This window comes from Schistocerca serialis, chromosome 9 (genome assembly GCF_023864345.2).
Source record: "Schistocerca serialis cubense isolate TAMUIC-IGC-003099 chromosome 9, iqSchSeri2.2, whole genome shotgun sequence".
Taxonomy (NCBI): Eukaryota; Metazoa; Arthropoda; class Insecta; order Orthoptera; family Acrididae; genus Schistocerca; species Schistocerca serialis.
The window spans coordinates 501,298,462-501,320,501 of record NC_064646.1 but is presented as its reverse complement, the minus strand read 5'-3'; the positions used below and the strand labels follow the sequence as shown (position 1 = coordinate 501,320,501).

Sequence of the window (22,040 nt, the reverse complement as noted above, 5' to 3'; positions counted from 1 at the left end):
TCTGCTTCAGTTTCCCTGGAGTTCTTACTGATCTAGTTCCAAAGTAACTCATATTGCTGTATTACTTTCTTTTCTCAATCATTTTTATATTTCCATCTTTCATCAATCAGTTGAATTATTTCTGCTGTTCCCCATGTTTCTTTTCAGTTATGGTACCTCCCTATGCATCATTATAGCCTCAAACTTTTTGCACATGATGCAGTTATCTGTAGCAAAATACAAAGTGAAACAGCTGCGCAAATATTCAGTCTGATCTTTGTAATGTTTCACACTGCTGCAAACTTTGCAGATCTGCTTTAAATGCCTAGAAATGTAAAATGTTAATTTCAAAAAGTTAAAATGTGTGATATTTCATGTCTACAATATCAGTGAGCTACAGATGGAGTCACTCTACTCAAACGAGTTCCTGGGAGTAACAATTTGTAGAGATACAAAATGGAATGATCACAAATACTCAGTTACAGGTAAAATACAGGGAATACTTCCATTCATTGGTGGGACAGCAGCAAATGAAATCAGTCTGTAAAGGAGCTTCTTACAAAACACTATTGAAGCCCAAATTAGAATATTACTCAAACTCAAATGTGTGGAATCTACACCAGATATACTGAATATATATGAAGAAGGGCAGTGCAAATGATCACAGATTTGTCTGATGTTTGGTAGAGCTTCATTGAGGGAATGAAACCTGCCTGAACTGGCAGGCACTTGAAGATGGACACTTCCAAAGTTTCAAGAAGCAGCAATAAGTGAGGAACATAGGAATATACTACAACCTCTTATGTATCACTGCTGTAGGGATCACATAGGCAAGCATGCAGAGAGACATTTAAACAGTCATTCTTCCCAAACTCCTCACATGAACAGAACTGGAAGAAGTCCTGATAAGTGGTACAGTAGGAAGTACCCTCTGCCATACACTTCAGTGGTGTGCAGAGGGAAGATGTAGATTTGTATTCTGTGTTTACCCTTGTGATCAGTAGTTTCTGGAGAAAAGTGCAACATGAAAATAAAGTCCCATGATCGATCAATTGATCATTGCTACTGACCTCTGTACATGAGTTGTAATAAAAGTTCTCTGCAGTAGTTGATAAGGATATTTGTAGATTCATTTGTAGACTGGTCTTTGGAATTCAGCAGTCTGATGTTACACATAGTGCATGGCCCATCAGTTTACAATGGCTTCAAAGGGTCATATCATTATAAATGCAACACAGAGTTAATTTGGCATTGAAATCTCATGTATAACTAATTTAAAATAGGTATTAAGGACTCCTATAGCCTTGTTTTGCTAGAATCTTAGAAGTGGGAAAACAACCAGTCCTGAGAAGTGTCAGATCTTTTATATTTAATATTCTTTCAGTAGGATGAATTTAAACTAAGGAGCATGCTAAATGATGGTTAGACAATATGATGCAAAATTTGTTTCCTGTGTGGGTATGCATACCATGCGGTCAGTGCTTACTGCACAGCACACATTGCACTTAATTTAAAAGGAAAAGAGAGTCAGGAGTGGAGTGAACAGAACACATATTTTACAATTTTAGAAATTTAGCCACATGATTATTTATGTACAAACTACTCACAATCAAAAACTACTTTTAAATTGTTTAACCATTTGTTTACTACTGTTCTTGTCCTTGTTGGCAAGGAATTTACTGTCTTAGTATCTGAAAAGGGGGCCTACAACAACAAGATGTTTGTGTTTAAATGGGTAACTGCACATTTGAGTCATGCCGGCAAGTACGCCACTGGTCCTGTTCGATAAACGAGGTGCCTGCAAGTTATTTGCAAAATATGATGCAAGGCCAGCTCACCAAAGTATGGCCCTGCACTGTCATTGGGAAGCCATCAGGTTGTAACAACCACAAATCTTCATACTGCACCCAGGTCCTCATTAAAAACACTGCAAATTCACTGAGTTTGCAGGTGACACCCAAGCATAGCTACTGTTGCTACTGATCAGTGCATGCACACACACACAAGAACGATATCATCTCTTGCTAGCAGAAAATCCAGCAGAAGCACCTGGTTTTGCATGTGGTGGTGGGGAAGGAAACATTCCTGTTGGCAGTTGCCAATTGGACATGGGATCTTTGGAGAAAGTTCAGGTGCAGCTGGACAGATAAAGCTGTCTGCTAGGGCAGACTGTATGGGCCTTAGAATTTGTAATTTAGAGGCACCATACAGTTCCCCCCCCTTGCAAGATGTGGATGCCAGGTTGGTCATGTATGAGTGCAGCTCCAGGCCATCAGTCACCGATGACACGGGTGTCGGTGATAGAGATGCACCGAAACACTGGTCTGACATTGGGTTACAGAGGCAGTTCCCACTGTGTTGGCATAGGGGCGAGGTGTTGTGACATGCGATGGAGAGAAGCAGCTGGGCCACTACGGCGGCCACAGTGGTGGGTCAGCGGTGTCGGGCGGGTGGTAGCGGCAGGTCCACAACCTTGGCAGCCACTGCATTGATGCCTAGGTGTGTTGGTGCAGCATGTGGGCATGTGGCAGGGGAAGGCAGCTGCAATGGCCAGCGGCTGGTGAAGTGGGGCAGCAGCAGCAGCAGCAGCAGACGAGTGGTCGCAGCTAGTCCGTGACCTCAGCAGCCAATGCAGGTGTGCTAGCACGGTGTGCAGCATGGCACGGTGCTGCCCATTACTGCATGCCAGGGTGGTGCCATAGCGATGGGGGCATATGTCTGTGGTGGGTGAGCAGCACTGGGAGTTGGTCTGGCCTGTGTGCTGTGTGTGACAGTGGTTGGTGGCCCAGAGCACAAGACAAGCAGCTGGACTTGCAACTCAGGGAAGAACGCACCGTGTGGGGCGACAATGGATGTGGGAGGGGGACTAGGTTGCCTGAGGAGCTGCTCTGTGATGCAGTCTCACTGGATATGGGGCAGCAATAGCTACTAGCAGAGGCAGGCTATTGACCGCCAAGCACAATGTGGCCAGTGCATTTGGTGTAATGTGTGCCAGAGTGTGTGGGCATCAGTGAGTGCTCCTGCTGTCTCTGCCTTCTGATAGATACCCTGGTGGAGTGCTGGCAGGGCAGCGGGAGAAGGCACTGCTTCTCAGGTGCTCGAGGCTGCGTTCTGAGCAGTGGCGAGGGCCACTAGGGTGCTGGAGGAGTGGCACCCGTGGTTCTATCGGTTGGAGTTGATGAAGCATTGAACTCGGTGCCATGCATTGTGCCTTCAGCGTTGGGTTTTTCACGCTCAAGAACAACGGCAGGAGGGTGGGGGTAGCAAATGGGAATGATGTGGCTGCATCTGCGTTTCAGGCACTAGTGGTATCAGGGTGAGCTTTGGTGTCAGCAGTGACATCTGTGGCATCTGTGGTCACTAGGGATATCTCGACCAACGATGCTTCATCGGCATCATTGATGGTGAACATGTAAGCTTGTCTTAGTCTGTTAATGGACATCACTGACGGGACACTGCAGATGTGCACAGTGAATGTTTTGTTGCCTTACTGCAGAATGAGGTGAGGACCCGAGTACCATGGACAGAGTGGGGGCTGACAGCCATTGACCCACACCATCACATGAGTGAACAACGTGAGATCATGGTGCAAGAAAGTTTTGTGCTCCCATGTAGTCTTGCAGCTACTGGGATACACAATCTTCTATCACCATGGCCGTGTCATTATCTTTATGATCCTGCTCAGTATGGATGGCCGCCGGCAAGCGAGAACTCCAGTTGTGGATGTGGAGTTTGTCCAACAAGATGTGGGGTTCACCTAAGGTGCAGAGGTGCTGAGGTGCTGCAGGAGCTGGGTGGGACTCACATTGGAACAATCAGCTAATGAAAACAAAGGCCAGGAACCCTCTATTTCTGACAGTGCAAAGTGTGTGATTAGGCACTTTTTCAGTTAATTATAGTTGCCAGACAGTGGGGCGTAGACTATGAGTCTGTGCTGAGCTATGGTAAGGGTGAACTTCATTGTGTTGCTTATAATTGCAGACACGGTGAAGATCGCCTCCAAGGATGCAAACCGTAGACGTGGGTCACGGACATCGAATGCAGGGAAGTGTGTGGAGGATCTGCCGGTTGACTTGTCAGCACTGGGGCCTGTGTGAGGGGTGCAGTAGTGCTCATGAGTAGGCAAACTGCATGAGGACCTAATTAAAGCTGGCTGCCTGTGACTGTGGGTCAGGAGGCCCATTTGCAAGGACGTGATCAAAGGGAATGCTTTGCGCCATGGACAAGGTTCCATAGGTGTGCTGCATCTTGTTAATAAGTCTGGCAGTACAGATGAGAAGAGGGGAAGACAAGGATTGCACAGTTGGTGCTTGCACACATGCTTTGGGGCAGGGAGTTATACAGCGGGCACTCTAAAGGAGAGATGTGCTGCATGGAAAAAATTCAAGAATTTGCATCACCAGTGTGGGTAGGCATGCTGTGCTCTCAGTGCTTACCACACAGCATGCATTTCCACTTAATTTAAAAGGGAAAGTAATTGGGAGTGCAGTGGAATGGAATGGATATTTTAGAAGTATCACGCGGTTAGAAATTTAGCCACACGAATATTTATTTATGCACAAACTACACACAATCAAAAAATACATATAAATTCTTTAACTGTCTGTTTACTCCTGTTCATGTACTTGCTGGCAGGAAATTTACTGTCCCAGTTTGTGAAAGGAGCCTACAACAACAAGGTGTTTGCATTACAATAGGCAGCTGCACATTCTATTCATGCTGGAGGCTATGCCACTGGTTATGTTTGGTAAACAAGGTGTCTGCAAGTTATTTTCAAAATATGATGCAAGGCTGACTCGCCATAATATGTCCATTCACTGCCATTGGGAATCTGTTGGGTTTCAGCAATCACAAGTCTTCATACAGTGCCTTGGTCCTCATTAAAAAATACTGCAACTTCATGTGATGGTGGGAGGAAAGACACTTCTGTCAGCAGTTGCAGCAGCTCTTTGAAGAAAGGGCAAGTGCAGCTGTGTGGGTAGAGTCATATGCTAGTACAGATTGTGGGGCCTTGGAATTTGGAATTAAGAGGTGCCACACCAGCAGAGGAAAGTTTCTCATTTTAATTTGACTTTGTGCAATTCAAAATAAATTAACTGGTCCCTGAGTAAGATTCTTTGTTTCTTTTCATGCTTATGTTATTTGATTTAAAACATAAGATATAAATTTATTTCTCACCACCAATCAATTCTTTTCAAGTAGGGGCCAGAGACTGTTAAATCACCAAAACAAATACTCCAGGCACAGAACGCTTGGAGCTTGAACTGGTTCTGGAGCAGAACATTTATGTTATAATACTTATAATATCATTTTCTTTTTCATCTTTTTCTTTTTCTTCTTTCCCTGTTTGCAATCTGAGGAGCATGTTAATTCATATCAGTTTCATTCCTTCTGGTCTTTTTCCATGTCTGATATTCTTTTGTTCTCATACTTTGCAGCCTCCTTCACTTTTCTGTACATGATGATTTTGTACTGTTACTAGTTCTGTCCTGTAAACCTGTGGCACAGTGAATTTTTTATTTAAATAACTCCCTCTCTTGTTCCTGCATTTCAATTTCTTCCAGATCCCTTTCAACCTCCTGTATTCAGTATCTATTAGTTCTTTGCTCATCGGAAACTGTATGATTTGCTGTATTAACCTCCCTTGGTCCATTCTAAGTATGTGTCCAAAGGACACACTTCTTCTGTTCTGGATTATGTGCAAGATTCTCTCTACTTTGGTACACAGTTCTTGGTTTGCTTGTATTACAAATTGTCCATCTTCTGTGATTGCAGGCTTTGTTGGCGTATTTCATCTATGAAATCTTCACGTGTTATCACCCGAGTGGTGTCATCTTCTAGTCGCAAAATTTCAATGGATTGCGTATCCATCGTCTTCGCCTGATGATGATGTATACACAGTCCATTGAAACATTGCAACTAGAAGACAACGCCACTCGGCTGATAACCCATGAAGATTTCATAGCTGTCCATCTTCTGTTCTTCGGGGTCTCAATAGCCTCCTGACAATCTTTCATTCCAACAGTTGGATTGGATTGAATTGTTTTGGGGAAGAGACCAAACAGTGAGGTCATTGGTCTTATTGGATTAGGGAAGGTCAGGGAAGGGAGTCAGCTGTGCCCTTTTAAAGGAACCATCCTGTCATTTGCCTGGAGCGATTTAGGGAAATCATGGAAAACCTAATTCAGGATGGCTGGAAACGGGATTGAACTGTCATCCTGCTGAATGTGAATCCATTGTGCTAACCACTGTGCCATCTTGCTCGGTATTCCACCAGTTATAGTCTCTTAAGTACTCTTGTTCTTACTAGGATCAGAGTTTGTGCTGTGTATAAAGTTTTAGGGTGAATCAGTGACTGGTAATGTCTGAATTTTGCATTGATTGATATATTCTTCTCATTGTAGATGTTCAGAGTTAGTTTGTACTTTTTTTGTGCTCCAATTGCTTCTTTTTCTGACAGACCAGTTTCTATCTGTTCTCCCAGGTATTTAAATCTCTCTACCTTTTGAATTTTTCCTTCTGCTGTTGTCATCCATCTAGAAGCTGCCTCAACATTTGTCATATACTGCGTCTTCTTGGTAGAGATCTGTAGAACCGCTTTAATCACTCATCCCTGTAGTTGCATGGTTTAGTTAACTGCCTCATTTAATGATTCTGACAATATCACAATATCATCTTTGAATGCTAGACAATCTGTCTGTATTCCTTTTTTCTTGCACCCCAGCCATATTCCACCCACACCTTTCGTTTCTTGTCACCAGTCACTGATCACCTTATTGAGTACGCACTCTGGTTTTCATTTTGAAGGCCTCAGAAAGCATTCCTCTGATTTAACCTTGGATGTTGTGTAGTGTAAGGTCTGTTTAATCAGTTAATAGGATTTTCTGTCCAAAGTCATTCTTATTTTGATGTCTCCTTGTTACTCACCAATTTGTGGGTTTAATTGTTTTTCCACTCTGTTCAGCATTGCTTTTGAGAAGACCTTATAGTCTCTGGTATTAACGATATTTTTTCTTCAGACATGTGAAAAATGTGGTGTCACCACCAGACACCACACTTGCTATGTGGTAGCCTTTAAATCAGCCGCGGTCCATTAGTATACGCCGGACCCGCATGTCGCCACTGTCAGTGATTGCAGACCGAGCGCCACCACACGGCAGGTCTAGAGAGACGTCCTAGCACTCACCCCAGTTATACAGCCGACTTTGCTAGCGATGATACACTGACAAACACGCTCTCATTTGCCGAGACGATAGTTAGCATAGCCTTCATCTACGTCATTTACTACGACCTAGCAAGGCGCCATTACCAGTTTATACTGAGATTGTTAATAATGTCTAAACAAGAGCAATGTTCTCCAATTGTGGATTAAAGTTAAGTATTCCAAGATCTTCGTACTTTATTTGCAATTCTCAAGACATTGTCCTGTTCCAGACCTCACGCCAGTCTGCGTGAGCTTAAACGCGTGCCTTTCGGCTACCGGTCATAGTGGATTGGCTGTCTGGCCAGTCCACTACAAAAAACATACTTTATTTGTGCTCAGATCCTGCAACTGACTGGTTACTATTACTCTGCTGGCCATTAAAATTGCAACACCAGCGAGGACACAAAATCACCAAATTTTACGTATTGTGCATACACAATATAGTAGGAAGGAAACACAATTAAATTTGTAGGTGATCAGGGGATACACAGTGTGCTAAATTGATTGGCTATTATCAGTTTCAGATTCAAAACCTTCTTATTATGATGTCTCCTAGTTACTCACTGTGTAATACACAGTGCTGCCACCTCTGACAGCATAAATAGCTCTAACCCAGCTGGACATTGAGTCGAACTGAACTCGGGTGATGGATATTGACTCGTAGGCAGATTTCCAGTTTATGAAAGGCAGTTGTCGTAACTACTTTTGCTATTTGTGTGCACTCTGTGGATTTGAACTTCTGTATGTACATTGGCTACATCCTTATATCATGGTTCACTGAATTCAGAGCTTAATGCTCACTACATTACTTGGATTTCCACAACAGGAAGAAAGATGTCAAGAAGTGAGATTGATGCTTTTATCACTGTATGCCTGCCTAGGCTTGTAATACTTTTGTGGTGTCTGAATGAAACAGACATTGTTGATGATCCACATCTGTACAAAATAATTCAAAATTAATTTGCTAATTGTGAAGTCCTCGACATCAGCTCTATAGGTAATAGACCTACAACCCAATAGTGATGAAAATTCTCACACCTCACTGTTGGGTAGTAGATCTTTACTTGATGCAGCTGATGTTGAAGGAGTCACATTCAGCAAATTAATTTTGAATCAAATGTGATGATGTTGTGTGTCCAGTAGCATCTCGTATCATCACATCAGGTGTTGGGTCCATACAATGATGACTCATACACTCTAGCATCATTTGTTCTCATCTGAACCTCCACAATTAGATACATACATTGTGGCACTGTACACAGAAATGGGAGAGTGTGATAACACCCCTTCTCATGTGGCTACTTATCTTGCTGGAACTGAGCCCGTTTCCTTATTTGGAGTACGTAACATAATTGTAACCCTGCCCGGCAGAGTGAACGACACATCTGTCCTCAAAGCCACTAGTTGTGTGCGGCTCTTGAGATCCTGCATGCCATCAAGTATTGGCCTCCTGGACCCCCTGACTCCATATTTGCTTTACAGTCATGGGATCTGAATAACCCGAACAGCAATATCATGGAATGATAAACTGCTGTCCTAATAGGGCACAATTATGCCACTGTTGAATTGAGATATGTGCTAGTAGAGGCCTCTCATTCTTAAGTGAAGCATAACATGATGTTCTTACAAACAGCCAGCATTCTAATTCAGTTTCTGAATGAGAAACCTGCTCTGTAATTCTTCCTTACATGAAGAATATAGATGGTGTCACTCTCGTCTACTTTATGTGGCTGTGCTGAAATGCTTACATTTGCATATCTGAGCATGTATAACAGTTTTTGCAAGTACAACATTTGTTGCAGGCTGCCTTCAGACTGATGCAATTTAAGGGGCTGCTGTGTTATTGTGAGTTAATGAAGTCATAAGTAACAGTAGAGGACCTTACCTGTGATTGTTGAGAAGTTCAGATATAGCCCAGGTTAAGGAAACCTCAGTAATATTCTGAAAGTCGAGCTGTAGCCCAATTCCAGCTGATACACTCCTTTTCACATTTGCATGTTGATCAGCCATTATAGGTATTCCGATGATAGGAACACCACGGCTGATAGCTTCTATTGTACTCATAAGACCTCCGTGAGTAATAAAGAGCTGAACATTTTTATGAGCTGGAATATTAACAGGTAGTTTTAATATTATCAGTACAATAAAGTCATATGAAATAGTTATATTTGAGACAATGATGTTTGAAACACAGGGAAAAAGTGTTGAGACTGTTCGAGAATATGTTTACATGTTAAATAAGCATTAATTACTCCAAAGAAAACTGATAGCAGAGTTATTATTTAAAACGGCAAGGATAATAAAGCATATATATAAAACCACTTTGATCAAACCAACGTTTATTATCTTTTATGTTGACTCAGTCATGTCTTAGTGTTGTTGCAACATCATTAGTACTTTTTATTTTTAATTGTTGTCATTACTTTAAGAAAGTAAGTTATTTTGGAAACAGGTTCACACTTATATGAAGATGCTCTTAATATTTGGTGAAAAGTTTTACAAATCACTAACTTACATTCCAAATCTGGTTTTTTATGTAGCTTACACTACAGTTTGGCATCTGCTGTCAATAAGGGATTTACGTTAACACATTTTTTGTGAAGAAAGTAATGTCAAAAATTAAGTTAGTGGAACATGATTATTTGACATGATTTTATACACTGTGGGCTGCAATTTAGAATGAAATTTTTTGTGAAGATACTGGGGACATTTAGCTATACATTGAGCGTACTCAATGTAGCCTCCATCAGCTGTGACACATTTGGCCCAATGTTCTTTCCATGGTGTAAATGCACTTTAGTAAAATTCTGGGGACTGACTTTTACACCGTCCCTTAACACAGAAGATAAGGTCTTTCTCACTAATAAATGTTTTACCACACAGGTGGGCCTTCAGACAACTAAAGAGGTAAAAATCAGATGGAGCCAAGTCCAGACTGTAGGGAGGATGGGGAACAATTCTCCAACCCATTTTCCTGATTTCTTCCTGCATCATAAGGGCAGTATGAGGTTTGGCATTATCATGGCATAGTCTGATGAGCTGACCCTGACGCTGTGGTCTGTGGGTCTTGATGGCATGTCACAGCTTGTTCAATGACAAACAGTAACGGTCCTGGTTAATTGTGGAGCCAGGTTCCAAAAAAGTCAATGAAAATGACACCACACTGATCCCAGAAGAAGGAGGCCATCACCTTTCAGGCTGCTGTTCATGAAAGTCTCGCTTTCTTCTTCCAAAGGGAGCCTGGACAACGCCAATCCATGGATTGGGTTTTGCTCTCAGATTCAGACAAAAACAAACATGTTTCCTCCTGGGTAATGACACCAGCAAAGCACTATTCCCACTCTTCAGTAAAGGTCTTCATGAGACCCTCACACACATTATTCCTCATCGTTTTCATTTCTCTTGTTAATAATCTAGGCACCCAACATGCACAAATTTTTCTGTACCCTAGTGACTGTGCCAGTGGTACCACTTTTTGAATGCCCTTTGTAATTGGAAAAGCAGTGTATATCTTATCCAAATGCTGTCTGTTTCATGTGGCTGTCTCCAGGTTTGCAAGACAGTTTGTAAGTACTCTTGCTGGTAAGTTGGAAATATATCATTTAAAGTTAAATAACTAATGCCTCTATGCTCAGGCCTCATGGGAAAAGCATTGACAACTACTAGTCATGTGGCTGAAATCAGTATGATGATGCATAGTGTTAGCACACCACTTTTCTTCCCTTCAATGTTGGTTTTTAAGATTTGTGTGAAGTTAAAAAGTATGTGCCATATTGAGAGTCGAACTAGGAACAATACCTTTCACAGGAAGTCCACTATTGGTTGTATTATTTTAACATGCCTCCGGGGCCAGTTCAAAGTTTCAAGTTATCTCTTGTTTCTCACAATATTTTTCAAGCTCAACAGAGGTTAACACATTGTGATGTTGGATATCATTTCTGGGAGAATGGATACATTGGAGGGTTTTGACTTAACCACATTCTCAGGAGCATTACTGAGAATCTTAGTGTTGACTTTCCCATACTGAGACCTGTACTCCTCCATCGAGTATTTTCTCAGATGTATTCTCAAGGCTGAGTGTGTTCTATAAGAGCTCTACCACCAAGAGAAAAATCCTTGGCAGTACCACAAATAGAAGATAATGTGAAAGAACTCATAAGAAATATACTGATGAGGTGTAAAAGAAAGTAGTAATACAATCATGATGAAATTGTAACACTCAGATGTACTGTGATGGTTATTTTTACATGTATTTAAATTCTCACAAAACTGTGACAATATAAAACCTATACCCCAAACAAATTAATAATAAAAAAATAGCAAATGGAGGAAAATATTTACAAAATTCGAAAAAAAAGCTCATATTGGATGTAAAGAAACAGGAAAGTTCCCCACTGTAGAGGAACTGCACTATCCCTTCCTCTTCCCCACTCCCTCCAGACTGCTGCTGCTATCCCATGTGATAGTTGCATTCAGGCCTAAGCTGCTGGAGTTGGCGGTATGTGTATGTGAGGTGTGCTTGCATGTGTCTATGAATGGTGTGTGTTTCTCTTTTGCTGATGAAGGCTGTGGCCGAAAGCTTTGTGTAAGTGTCTTTTAACTGTGCCCATTGGCAGCTTAACATGTCTTCCTTATGGTAAGTAGTAATCAATATTTTCCTTGGTAGTCATGTGTACATGAGGTGTGCTTGATGGGTGTTTTTCTGTTTCTCTTTGCTGATGAAGTCTGTGGCTTTTTGTAAGTGTCTTTTAACTGTTCTAGTCTGCAACTTAACATGTCTTCCTCTTGGTAAGTGGTAACCTATATTTTCCTACAATACTGATATTTCTATGTGGAGTTTCCTTTGTTAGATATTATGGTTTATTAGTTGTGTAGGTGCTGTTTATTGTATTTTATTTTATTTATCCATCCGTTGACAATAAATATTGTATCGATGTTGTCAAGGGTACATGTAAGCCATTTCAAAGAAATTGGACACAAACAATATATACGTAAAAAAGTACAAAACAAAATAATACAATGAAGTTAATAATAATGCAATGAAATTAATATAGCCTATATACATCCCTGCTTGTTATTTTAAATGCATAGTCTGTTTTTCATAAGGCTTTAGTTTTGTCCTCCCTAAACGGCTAGTCCTTATATACACAACACTGCTCAAGTATATATTTATTGCCATGTGACCTGATTTTTGACAGATCTTTTGGAAAACACATTTCAAAATATCCCATGAAAATGGAAGAAAATGTGTTATATGCATCATTTGTATTTGTTAGGGATAGTCCTTCTGCCCAAGCCTCATTAGTTAGCATATTTATGAATTCTACACAGTTTTCTGTAGAAAAATTTCTTTTATACATGAAGTGTGTTTTTTTCTCTTTCAGTGGCCTTGAAGGAATTTTGAGAACAAGAGCACTGTGGTCTGATAATCCCAAATCAGTATTTGTTACTTCAACTTCTGTGCGTCCTACATTTGAAAATATATTATCAATAATACTGACTGTATTATTTATATATAAAAACAAAGATGAGGTGACTTACCGAACAAAAGCGCTGGCAGGTCGATAGACACACAAACAAACACAAACATACACACAAAATTCAAGCTTTCGCAACAAACTGTTGCCTCATCAGGAAAGAGGGAAGGAGAGGGGAAGACGAAAGGAAGTGGGTTTTAAGGGAGAGGGTAAGGAGTCATTCCAATCCCGGGAGCGGAAAGACTTACCTTAGGGGGAAAAAAAGACAGGTATACACTCGCACACAAGCACATATCCATCCACACATACAGACACAAGCAGACATATTTAAAATTGGTCTTTAAATATGTCTGCTTGTGTCTGTATGTGTGGATGGATATGTGCTTGTGTGCGAGTGTATACCTGTATTTTTTTCCCCCTAAGGTAAGTCTTTCCGCTCCCGGGATTGGAATGACTCCTTACCCTCTCCCTTAAAACCCACTTCCTTTCGTCTTCCCCTCTCCTTCCCTCTTTCCTGATGAGGCAACAGTTTGTTGCGAAAGCTTGAATTTTGTGTGTATGTTTGTGTTTGTTTGTGTGTCTATCGACCTGCCAGCGCTTTTGTTCGGTAAGTCACCTCATCTTTGTTTTTATATATAATTTTTCCCACGTGGAATGTTTCCTTCCATTATATTGACTGTATTATTTGTTATTCTTGTGGGTGTGTGTATGTGTGGAAGCAGGTTGAAACTACATAACAGATTTAGGAACTGGTCTTTTAGCCTACTTTCACTCATAAGATTAATATGCAAATGATAAGCGGAAATGTGACATAAAGACAGTAATAGTTGATAATTACACAATAATTCCTAATCTTCATGACAAATGAATTTGATTTCAATACAAATATTAAGGTGCATAATCCTGTACAAAGAAGTGTATAGCAGAAATATTCTGAATCAATAAATGTTAGTTTTTAAATAAATTTCATTCCCTCTCTTGCTTTAGTTTTTGCCTTCAGACTATAGTACCAACATTTATGTACTACATCTATATTTCTATATTAAAAATGGGAAGTAGTTGTATAGAAATAGAAGAAAGAGTTAACTGAATTAAAACCAAAGTTGAGAATTATGCTAAATGCATAAACTAATGTATTTTTAATCTTGAAAACTGGTCATCTTCCTCAAAACACGTGTATAACCTTCTTTGGGCAGAAATTCATTAGAAATATTTTTTATTGTAATACTTGTCTTCAGAAATGAAGTGTTTATTGTAAATACTGAAAAAAAGGTAAAAAAATTGAATTAAGTGGAGGGGTGGGGGATACTCACCCACTTGTGGAGGAAACTTTTCCATTTATAACTACTACATCCACTATAAGTTTTTCCTTACATCCACTATAAGTTTTTCTCAAAGTTTTAAAACTTTGTACATTATTCCCCCGATTTTTTCTAGTTTGCTTGGCTACTGTGTAAGCAGCAAAATTAATTTTGTGTGTGTGTAGAACATATCTGAACAATTTATACAAAGTATAAGTCAACACAAGTATGGACATTAAATAGTAAATCAATTATTGTTCTTACCTAGTAAATCAGTCTGTGGGAGCCACTTATCAATTTTTACATTCTTTGGTTTTCCCGGGATATTATCTGTTTCGTATTTCCAAAGAACACATTGCTTCAACTTTGAAAATACATTAAGAAAAATTGTTCTTTTCTCTTCTGGGAAATCAGCACTCCTTAAATTCGAACCCATGCTAAAATACACAACTCCTTGTGTGCATGTATCAAGATAATTCTGAATATCCTGCAAAAGCCATATGAGCGTCATTAAGTGTTACCAACCAATGCATTAGTGATCCATCTTATGCAATTAAGGTTTATTTGCAAACACATATTGCACTGCTAGATCTCAAATACAAGTTTGAAAGAAAGCTAGAGAATTTCGAATAGTTAGCATATCATATTGACAATCAGTGGTTGGGCTTCCATCCTTCAATAAATGAAGCAGTGTATGGCTGTTACCAATATAGTGTTCAGTGGCCCCTTTATCTCCTGGGTACAGAGCTGTGCCTATATTTCTTATGTGTGTTTGTTATCCAAGACATTTACACAACATCTTTCCAAAGTAGCCATAGATATTAAAAAAACCTGCATGGTAGCAATCTGAATTTTAATGAGCACATGTTTCCATAGAGATTTCTTTAATTTTCCTATGGGTGGCAATTCTATAGTTATGCATGTTACTACAGGTTTGCAGTCCTCCTCTAGCTATTCCTGCTTTGGCATTTTGCATTTCCTGCAAATCTCTTTTTTAGACCACTATAGTCCTGTTTGCTTGCTTCACTAGTTGTGTTCCTGGTTTCTTTCTTACATTCAGTAACTCATTTGTTATTCAAGGATATTTCTTGGACATTGTGTTTTGCCTATTTGATGTTCTACTGCCTTCAGTATTACATTTCTTGAAGCTATCCATTTGTCTACCAGCCACAATGGCCAGAGACAGTGGCTATTTGTGTGTGAGTTGTGCTTATGTGAATGTGCATGTGTTTTCTATTTACAAAGAAGGTCTTTTGGCTGAATACTTATTTATCAGTCTTTTAATTGTGCTTATCTGTGACTAAACACCTTCTCTATGTGGTGGCTAGCAGTCTATCCTGTTCATAATATTGATGTTATTCCATCTTGGACTTCCCATTGTTTCACTTGTCTTGTACGGTATTCCTGCCTCCTGTTGCATCCTTTGAAATTGTTGAAAATTTCTGATTCTTTCAATTTGTCCAGATTCTACATTTCTACAACTTCTTTAGAATTAATCTGCAGTTCTTATCTAATAAATTATAGCAAGAGTTCATATCTGCCACTTGAAATGATTTTCAGGTTAAAATGTGATTTTGAAATTTCTGTCTTCCCATTATATAACCTATATGAAAACTTCCAGTGCTGCCAAATCTCTTCTATCTATACAACTGTGATTAATGATTTTTAAACTAAGTGTTTCTGGTTAAATAATACTCTGTTTATAGCATGTTAATCTTTGTACATATATATCTGGCTAGTTAATGTAAATAAAGCTGTAAGAATGATATATGTTGTCCTGTTAGTTATTGTACAGTATGTAAAACAGTGCCAAAACCCGGGAGTGCTGTGACTATTGGTGAAGGAACCAGCTGCTAGACAGAAAAGGAATGAAGGAAACAACATCCGCTTGTTTCACGTTCTAGCCCTACAGCAGGGCAGTCTGTAATCATGTTACCTCATCACCCGCAATTGACCAACTAGAAAATTATTTTGAACAATTACTTCATGAGCCCACTCAAAGTGTAAATGGTTGTGAAAGCATACTTGACCTTTTAGCAACAAATAATCCTGGACAAATAGTGAGTATCATGATGAATACAGGGATTAGTGATCACAAGGCAGTAGCTGCTAGGCTGAATACTGTAACTCCTACAACCATCAAAAAGAAATGCAAAGTATATCTATTTAAAAAAAGCTGATAAAATGCCCTTAACGCCTTTTTAAGAGACAGTCTGCACTCCTTCCAATCTGATCATGTAAGTGTAGAAAAGTTGTGGAATGATTTCAAAGAGATAGTATCAACAGCAATTGAGAGATATAGACCACATAAATTAATAGGTAATGGTACTGATCCCCCATGGTACACAAAATGGGTCAGATCACTGTTGCAGAAGCAGCAAAAAAAGCATGCCAAATTTAAAATAACACAAAATCTCCAAGACTGGTAAAGTTTTGCAGAAGTTCAAAATATAGTGCGTACTTCAATGCGGGTATCTCAATAATTCCCACAACGAAACTCTGTCTCGAAATCTGTCAGAAAACCCATAGAGATTGTGGTCATATATAATGCACACCAGTGGCAAGATGCAATCAATACCTTCACTGCATGATAACAACGGTGAAGTCACTGATGACAGTGCCACTTGACAGTGCCACTAATATTAAACACGATTTTCCAAAACTCCTTCACCAGAGAAAATGAAGTAAATATTCCTGAATTCCAATCAATAACAGCTGACAAGATGAGAAACATAGAAATAGATATCCTCAGTATCACAAAGCAGCTTAAATCACTTAATAAAAGCAAGGCTTTCGGTCCAGATTATACACCAGTCAGGTTCCTCACAGAGTATGCTCACTCACAGAAAGATCCGTACCTAAAGACTGGAAAATTGCTTAAGTCACACCAATACCCAAAAAGGGAAGTAGGAGTAATCCATTGAATTACAGGCCCATATCACTAAAGTTGATTTGCAGTAGGGTTTTGGAACATATACTGTACTCGAACATTATGAAGTACCTCAAAGAAAACGTTTTATTGACACGTAGTCAGCACGGATTCAGAAAATATCATTCTTGCAAAACACCACTAGCTCTTTATACTCACGAAGTAATGAGTGCTATTGACAGGGGATGTCAAATTGATTCCATACTTTTATATTTCCAGAAGGCTTTTGACACCGTTCTTCACAAGCATCTTCTAACCAAACTGCGTTCCTATGGAACATCACCTCAGTTCTGTGACCGTATTCATGATTTCCTGTCAGAAAGGTCACAGTTTGTAGTAATAGATGGAATGTTATTGAGTAAAACAGAAATAATATCCGACATTCCCCAACAAAGTTTTATAGGTCCTCTATTGTTCCTGATCTATATTAACGACATAAGAGACAATCTCAGTAGCTATCTCAGATTGTATGCAGATGATGCTTAGATTAGATTAGTACTTGTTCCATATATCATGAATACAACACTTTGTAATGATGTGGAACGTGTCAGGTTAATAAAAGGTGTCATTTACCATCTTGTAAATTCATCAGATGACCAAAACAAATTGCAAAATGATTTAGATAAGATATCTGTATGGTGCAAAAAGTGGCAATTGACACTGAATAAAGAAAAGTGTGAAATTATTCACATGATTACTAAAAGAAATCCGCTAAATTTCGATTACACAATAAGTCACACAAATCTGAAGGCTGTAAATTGAACTAAATACTTAGGGATTACAATTACAAATACCCTAAATTGGAATGATCACATAGATAATGTTGTGGGTAGATCCAACCAAAGACTGCAATTCATTTGCAGAACGCTTAGAAGGTGTAACAGATCTACTAAAGAGACTGCTTACACCACACTTGTCTGCCCTCTTCTGGAGTATTGCTGTGCAGTGTGGGATCCGCATCAGATGGGACTGATGGATGACATTGAAAAAGTACAAAGAAGGGCAGCGCATTTTGTATTATTGGGAGTAGGGGAGATAGTGCCACAGACATGGTACATGAACTGGAGTGGCAATCATTGAAACAAAGGTGTTTTTCATTGCAACGGGATCTTCTTAAGAAATTTCAATCACCAGTTTTCTCCTCCAATTCTGAAAACATTCTGTTGGCACCCACCTACATAGGGAGAAATGATCATCACAATAAAATAAGAGAAAGCAGGGCTCGCACAGAAAAATTTAAGTGCTCGTTTTTCCCACACGCTGTTCAAGAGTGGAACGGTAGAGAGACAGCTTGAAGGTGGTTCATTGAACCCACTACCAGGCACTTTATTGTGAATAGCAGAGTAATCACATATGTAGATGTTGAGTACCTTTTTCCTGGCAGGCACAAATTAATGGATGCACATACTAACTCATATATAATAACAAAGACTGAATGTTACCTGCAAGGGTAGTGAGTAGTGACATTTTTAACATTATACATTTTTTGTTGTACTACAATCTTTGACTGCTAGTCTGACAAGAATCTGCTGACAGCAAAATGTGTCAAAGGGTGTAGGACAAAGAATATGCCATAATCTGTAACTGCTTTGAATGAGTGTTTCATCACAACTGTTTACATCATGGCCAACCAGGGATAGTGGCCTGGGCACTGCGAGCCATCTTGTTTGTAAAATAGGCAGAGTAGAGCTGTGGCTGTATGTTTACATCCTTAACTGAACTAGCAGGAAAATAGGTGCAAAAATGTGAAGTGTCTTAGAAAACCATAAACGTCTGAAATCTGATAAAAAGCACATATTTGGTATTGTGTTATTAGTTCTGATAATTTCCACCTTAATAATACAAAAGAAGTATTGTTGACAAATACAACCGATGTAAATGTTAAGAGCTTCATTACAGATACACAGTTCATGCAGTTGTGAAGTGTGTATGTGAACATAGTACCACATTTGCATTTTTTAATAATGTGGACAGATTCTAAGACTACTATCAAAATTATGGAACTTAACCTTATGATTAATATTAATCATTATAATGTCGCTAGTCAGTTCTATAAGAAGGATGCCATAAGTCGAGGAGTTTGAATATTTACTAAATCTAATGATTAATAATGTTGAGGGCTGTAACTCAAATATCTCAAAAGAATTATTTTCTCTGTATGTCCCTTTTTGTTGGTAGCTCAATGATATTAACTTTTAGATTCTGTTGTTGATACATGGTAGCCAAGTGTTACAGTGACTTGCGGTTATTCATAAGTCAATAATAGCTAACAGAACTCATCAAGTAAATTATTATTGTTGCATGCAAATTGATGGTTTGTATGCCTGAAGAATACCCACAGTTCTCTAAATTTATCAAACACAAAAGTAAGTTTGAGTACTGAAAAGTATTTTGTCCAAGTGTGTGGGGAGCTGGGTAAAGTAATAATTATAGATCACCTACATGGGACATAGACACTTTCAATAATAGTCTCTTCTGGACATTACGTTTACAGAAAAAGACACTGTTATTGGCTGTGTGGACTCCAGTATAAATCATGTGAATGAATCTGCATCTAAGGAGCTATTTCTTAATGTATTGCACAGCTTCAGCATGTTTCCTCTCATATATAGACCCACAAGGATAGTGAACAGAAAAGCAAGTTTCATAGGTAACATTAGGCTTCTCTACTGGTTAATTTGTTACTGCAACCAGGTTTTCTGCTTTCATATTCATTAACTTCACCAACTCATTTTTATGTATAGTCCATATATGTAACATTGTTCTCTCAACTAAATTTAGAAAAAGTTGTGTAGATAAAAATGCCAGGCAATAATATGTAACTCTAGTAAGTAAGGCTCTGACTTATCCAGAAGACTGGAACAAAAAAAACTTTTTTTTTGTAATCAGTTGATGTTGGATCAAAATAAATAAATAAATAAACTCTCAACCAAATTGTTACCTTCCAACATAACCTAGACCTTGAGTTGCACTACAGATCAGTCTATCATCACAACCAAGGTTTCAGGTTGGGGGGATCCAGTATGTAACTTTAGCTTATAATGAGTAATGAATTCTAGTTAAAAGTGAGTTCACAATCAAATAATAGTGCTGCTTGTAATAATTTCTCTTCGGCATTCATCATTAACTTTGAAATGTGCTTTCCAAACAAACTGACAAGTTTCCATTCATGTAGGAGAACTAAATCTAGTACCTGCATTATGCCAGCCATTAAGATTTCCTTTTGGGGTTTAACAGGGATTAATTATCAATTCAAAATATTAACAGATCTCCAGTTTACAGAGTATGTAAAGACTTATAAGAAAATATGTTGTTTGTGGTTTTGTTAACATACACTTTTTCTTCACCATAAGCCCAAGAGAAGAAATCCATTTGTGTAAGTACTGACCTGGGTGACATTTTTGTTGCTCCTCACAATCCAATCACTTTTCATCAAATACCTCATCAGTGTAGTTATGCACGGTTGTTGTGTAATGTGGTAGGGCTCCATCATGTTGAAAGTAAAGTGAGTTTAAGTTGTCGATTATTTTCAGTCCCCTAGTAGCATATCTTGTTCACATTTCCAGATAGTTCCCTCCATCTTAAGTTCCAGCAATCAATCAAGACCCAAGTACTCCACAACATGTGATACCACCACAAATGGTAACACCAGGATGATTTAATTGCATCTCAAAACAGGTCTCTATGTACCAATAGGTACAACTGTTTCTGCTTGAAAGTTGCATCACTCCAACTTATCTTAGAAAAATCTCACTACCACCTTCTCTTCATTTAACATTGTCTCACAAAATTTAAGCCTATGATTGATATTGACTTCCAATAGCCTGTGTACAAGACAAGGTATGTAACATTCGAATTTTGCCTTATGTAAAATTCTCCACACAGAAATTTTAGAAATATTCTACTTGAGAGATAGCCTTTGAGTAGACTTTTAGGGCTCCGGATAACCACATGTATAACTGAAACCTATAGATGATGTAGCTGACCTGTGGCTATCAGCTGCAGAACCATGTTTCTAAAAATGTTTCTCTGAATTGTAGACAGCCTTCCTTGTAGGTTGAACAGTGTTGAAATTATTAGTTCATGCTCTTATTATTAAGTTATAACCACCTTTGTATCACATTTTAAAGTAAAAACTGTTTCACCATCAGAAAAAATCTTCGCAACCTATTAGAATCAACAATGGCCAATGTCAGATATTTGATTTAATAGCAGTACACTCTGGTATTTGTATCAATTATCTGGAAAAGAAATACAGCAGTGCACTCTGGTGTTCAGCTCTATAATTATCACAAATAAATGAGATAACATTAATATTTTCAATGGGTACTGAGTTTTTGCTGGCCACGTATTCTTTGTCATTTGGATATGGACTGTGAAAGGATGCATAAAGTGTACATTTTTTCGTGTGTGACAGGCAGTTCACCACTAATTTATTACTTTCATCAACCTATCCCAACACTGGGCAAGAGAAAAGCCATCATAAATTTAATACACAAGTGATGTGAGTATCATATACATTGGAACAGTTTGGGAAGAATGTAATAGAGCTGTTTACAAGTCTATTACAAGAAAATGAATGTAATTTTGTTTGCTTTCATCAACTGAGCAGCCCAATCAGATTTGGCATCAACTCTCCAAGTTTCTGGAAGTATATTACACTAACTGGCCAACGCTTCCTCACACATTCCACTGCTGAGCAAGTACAGTTGCTTACCTATGGTTTGTGTACTTATGAAATTCACATTAACTTCAGTCATGTGCGTACTTCCTGCAGTAGACTAGAGAGATTAGATTAGATTAGTACTTGTTCCATAGATCATGAATACAACACTTCGTAATGATGTGGAACCATTTGCCATTGCTTTTACAGTGAGGTTCACTGTGGAAAATATGATGACCAAATTGACAAGGGAGAGGAGCTAAGCAAACTTCTCATTTCATCTAAAGTTAACTTCATTTATTACCTAATTAATGGGAAATGTATTATTCTCAAAATACAGTATTCAGAACAATAGACTAATAATTGCTAGGAAGGATACCTACTACAACGTTTATCAGCAAGCAGCTTATTTTGAATTAAGATAGGAACTTCAAACAAACCAGAAAGCATCAGCACAACTAAAAGTGGTACAGGTCCATTGTGTTTA

At 38.8% G+C, this 22,040-nt stretch overlaps 1 protein-coding gene across 1 annotated transcript in view; it reads right to left on the bottom strand.

Moving 5' to 3' along the window:
• Nucleotides 1–22,040, bottom strand: part of LOC126419224 (UDP-glycosyltransferase UGT5-like) — a 56,369-nt gene that overhangs the window by 6,134 nt on the left and 28,195 nt on the right. Inside the window, exons 3-4 of the mRNA XM_050086360.1 lie at nucleotides 14,226–14,448; nucleotides 9,069–9,288 (exon numbers count right to left, since the gene is read on the bottom strand). Of these exons, the coding sequence (XP_049942317.1) occupies nucleotides 9,069–9,288; nucleotides 14,226–14,448 (443 nt within the window). The remainder of the gene's footprint in view (nucleotides 1–9,068; nucleotides 9,289–14,225; nucleotides 14,449–22,040) is intronic.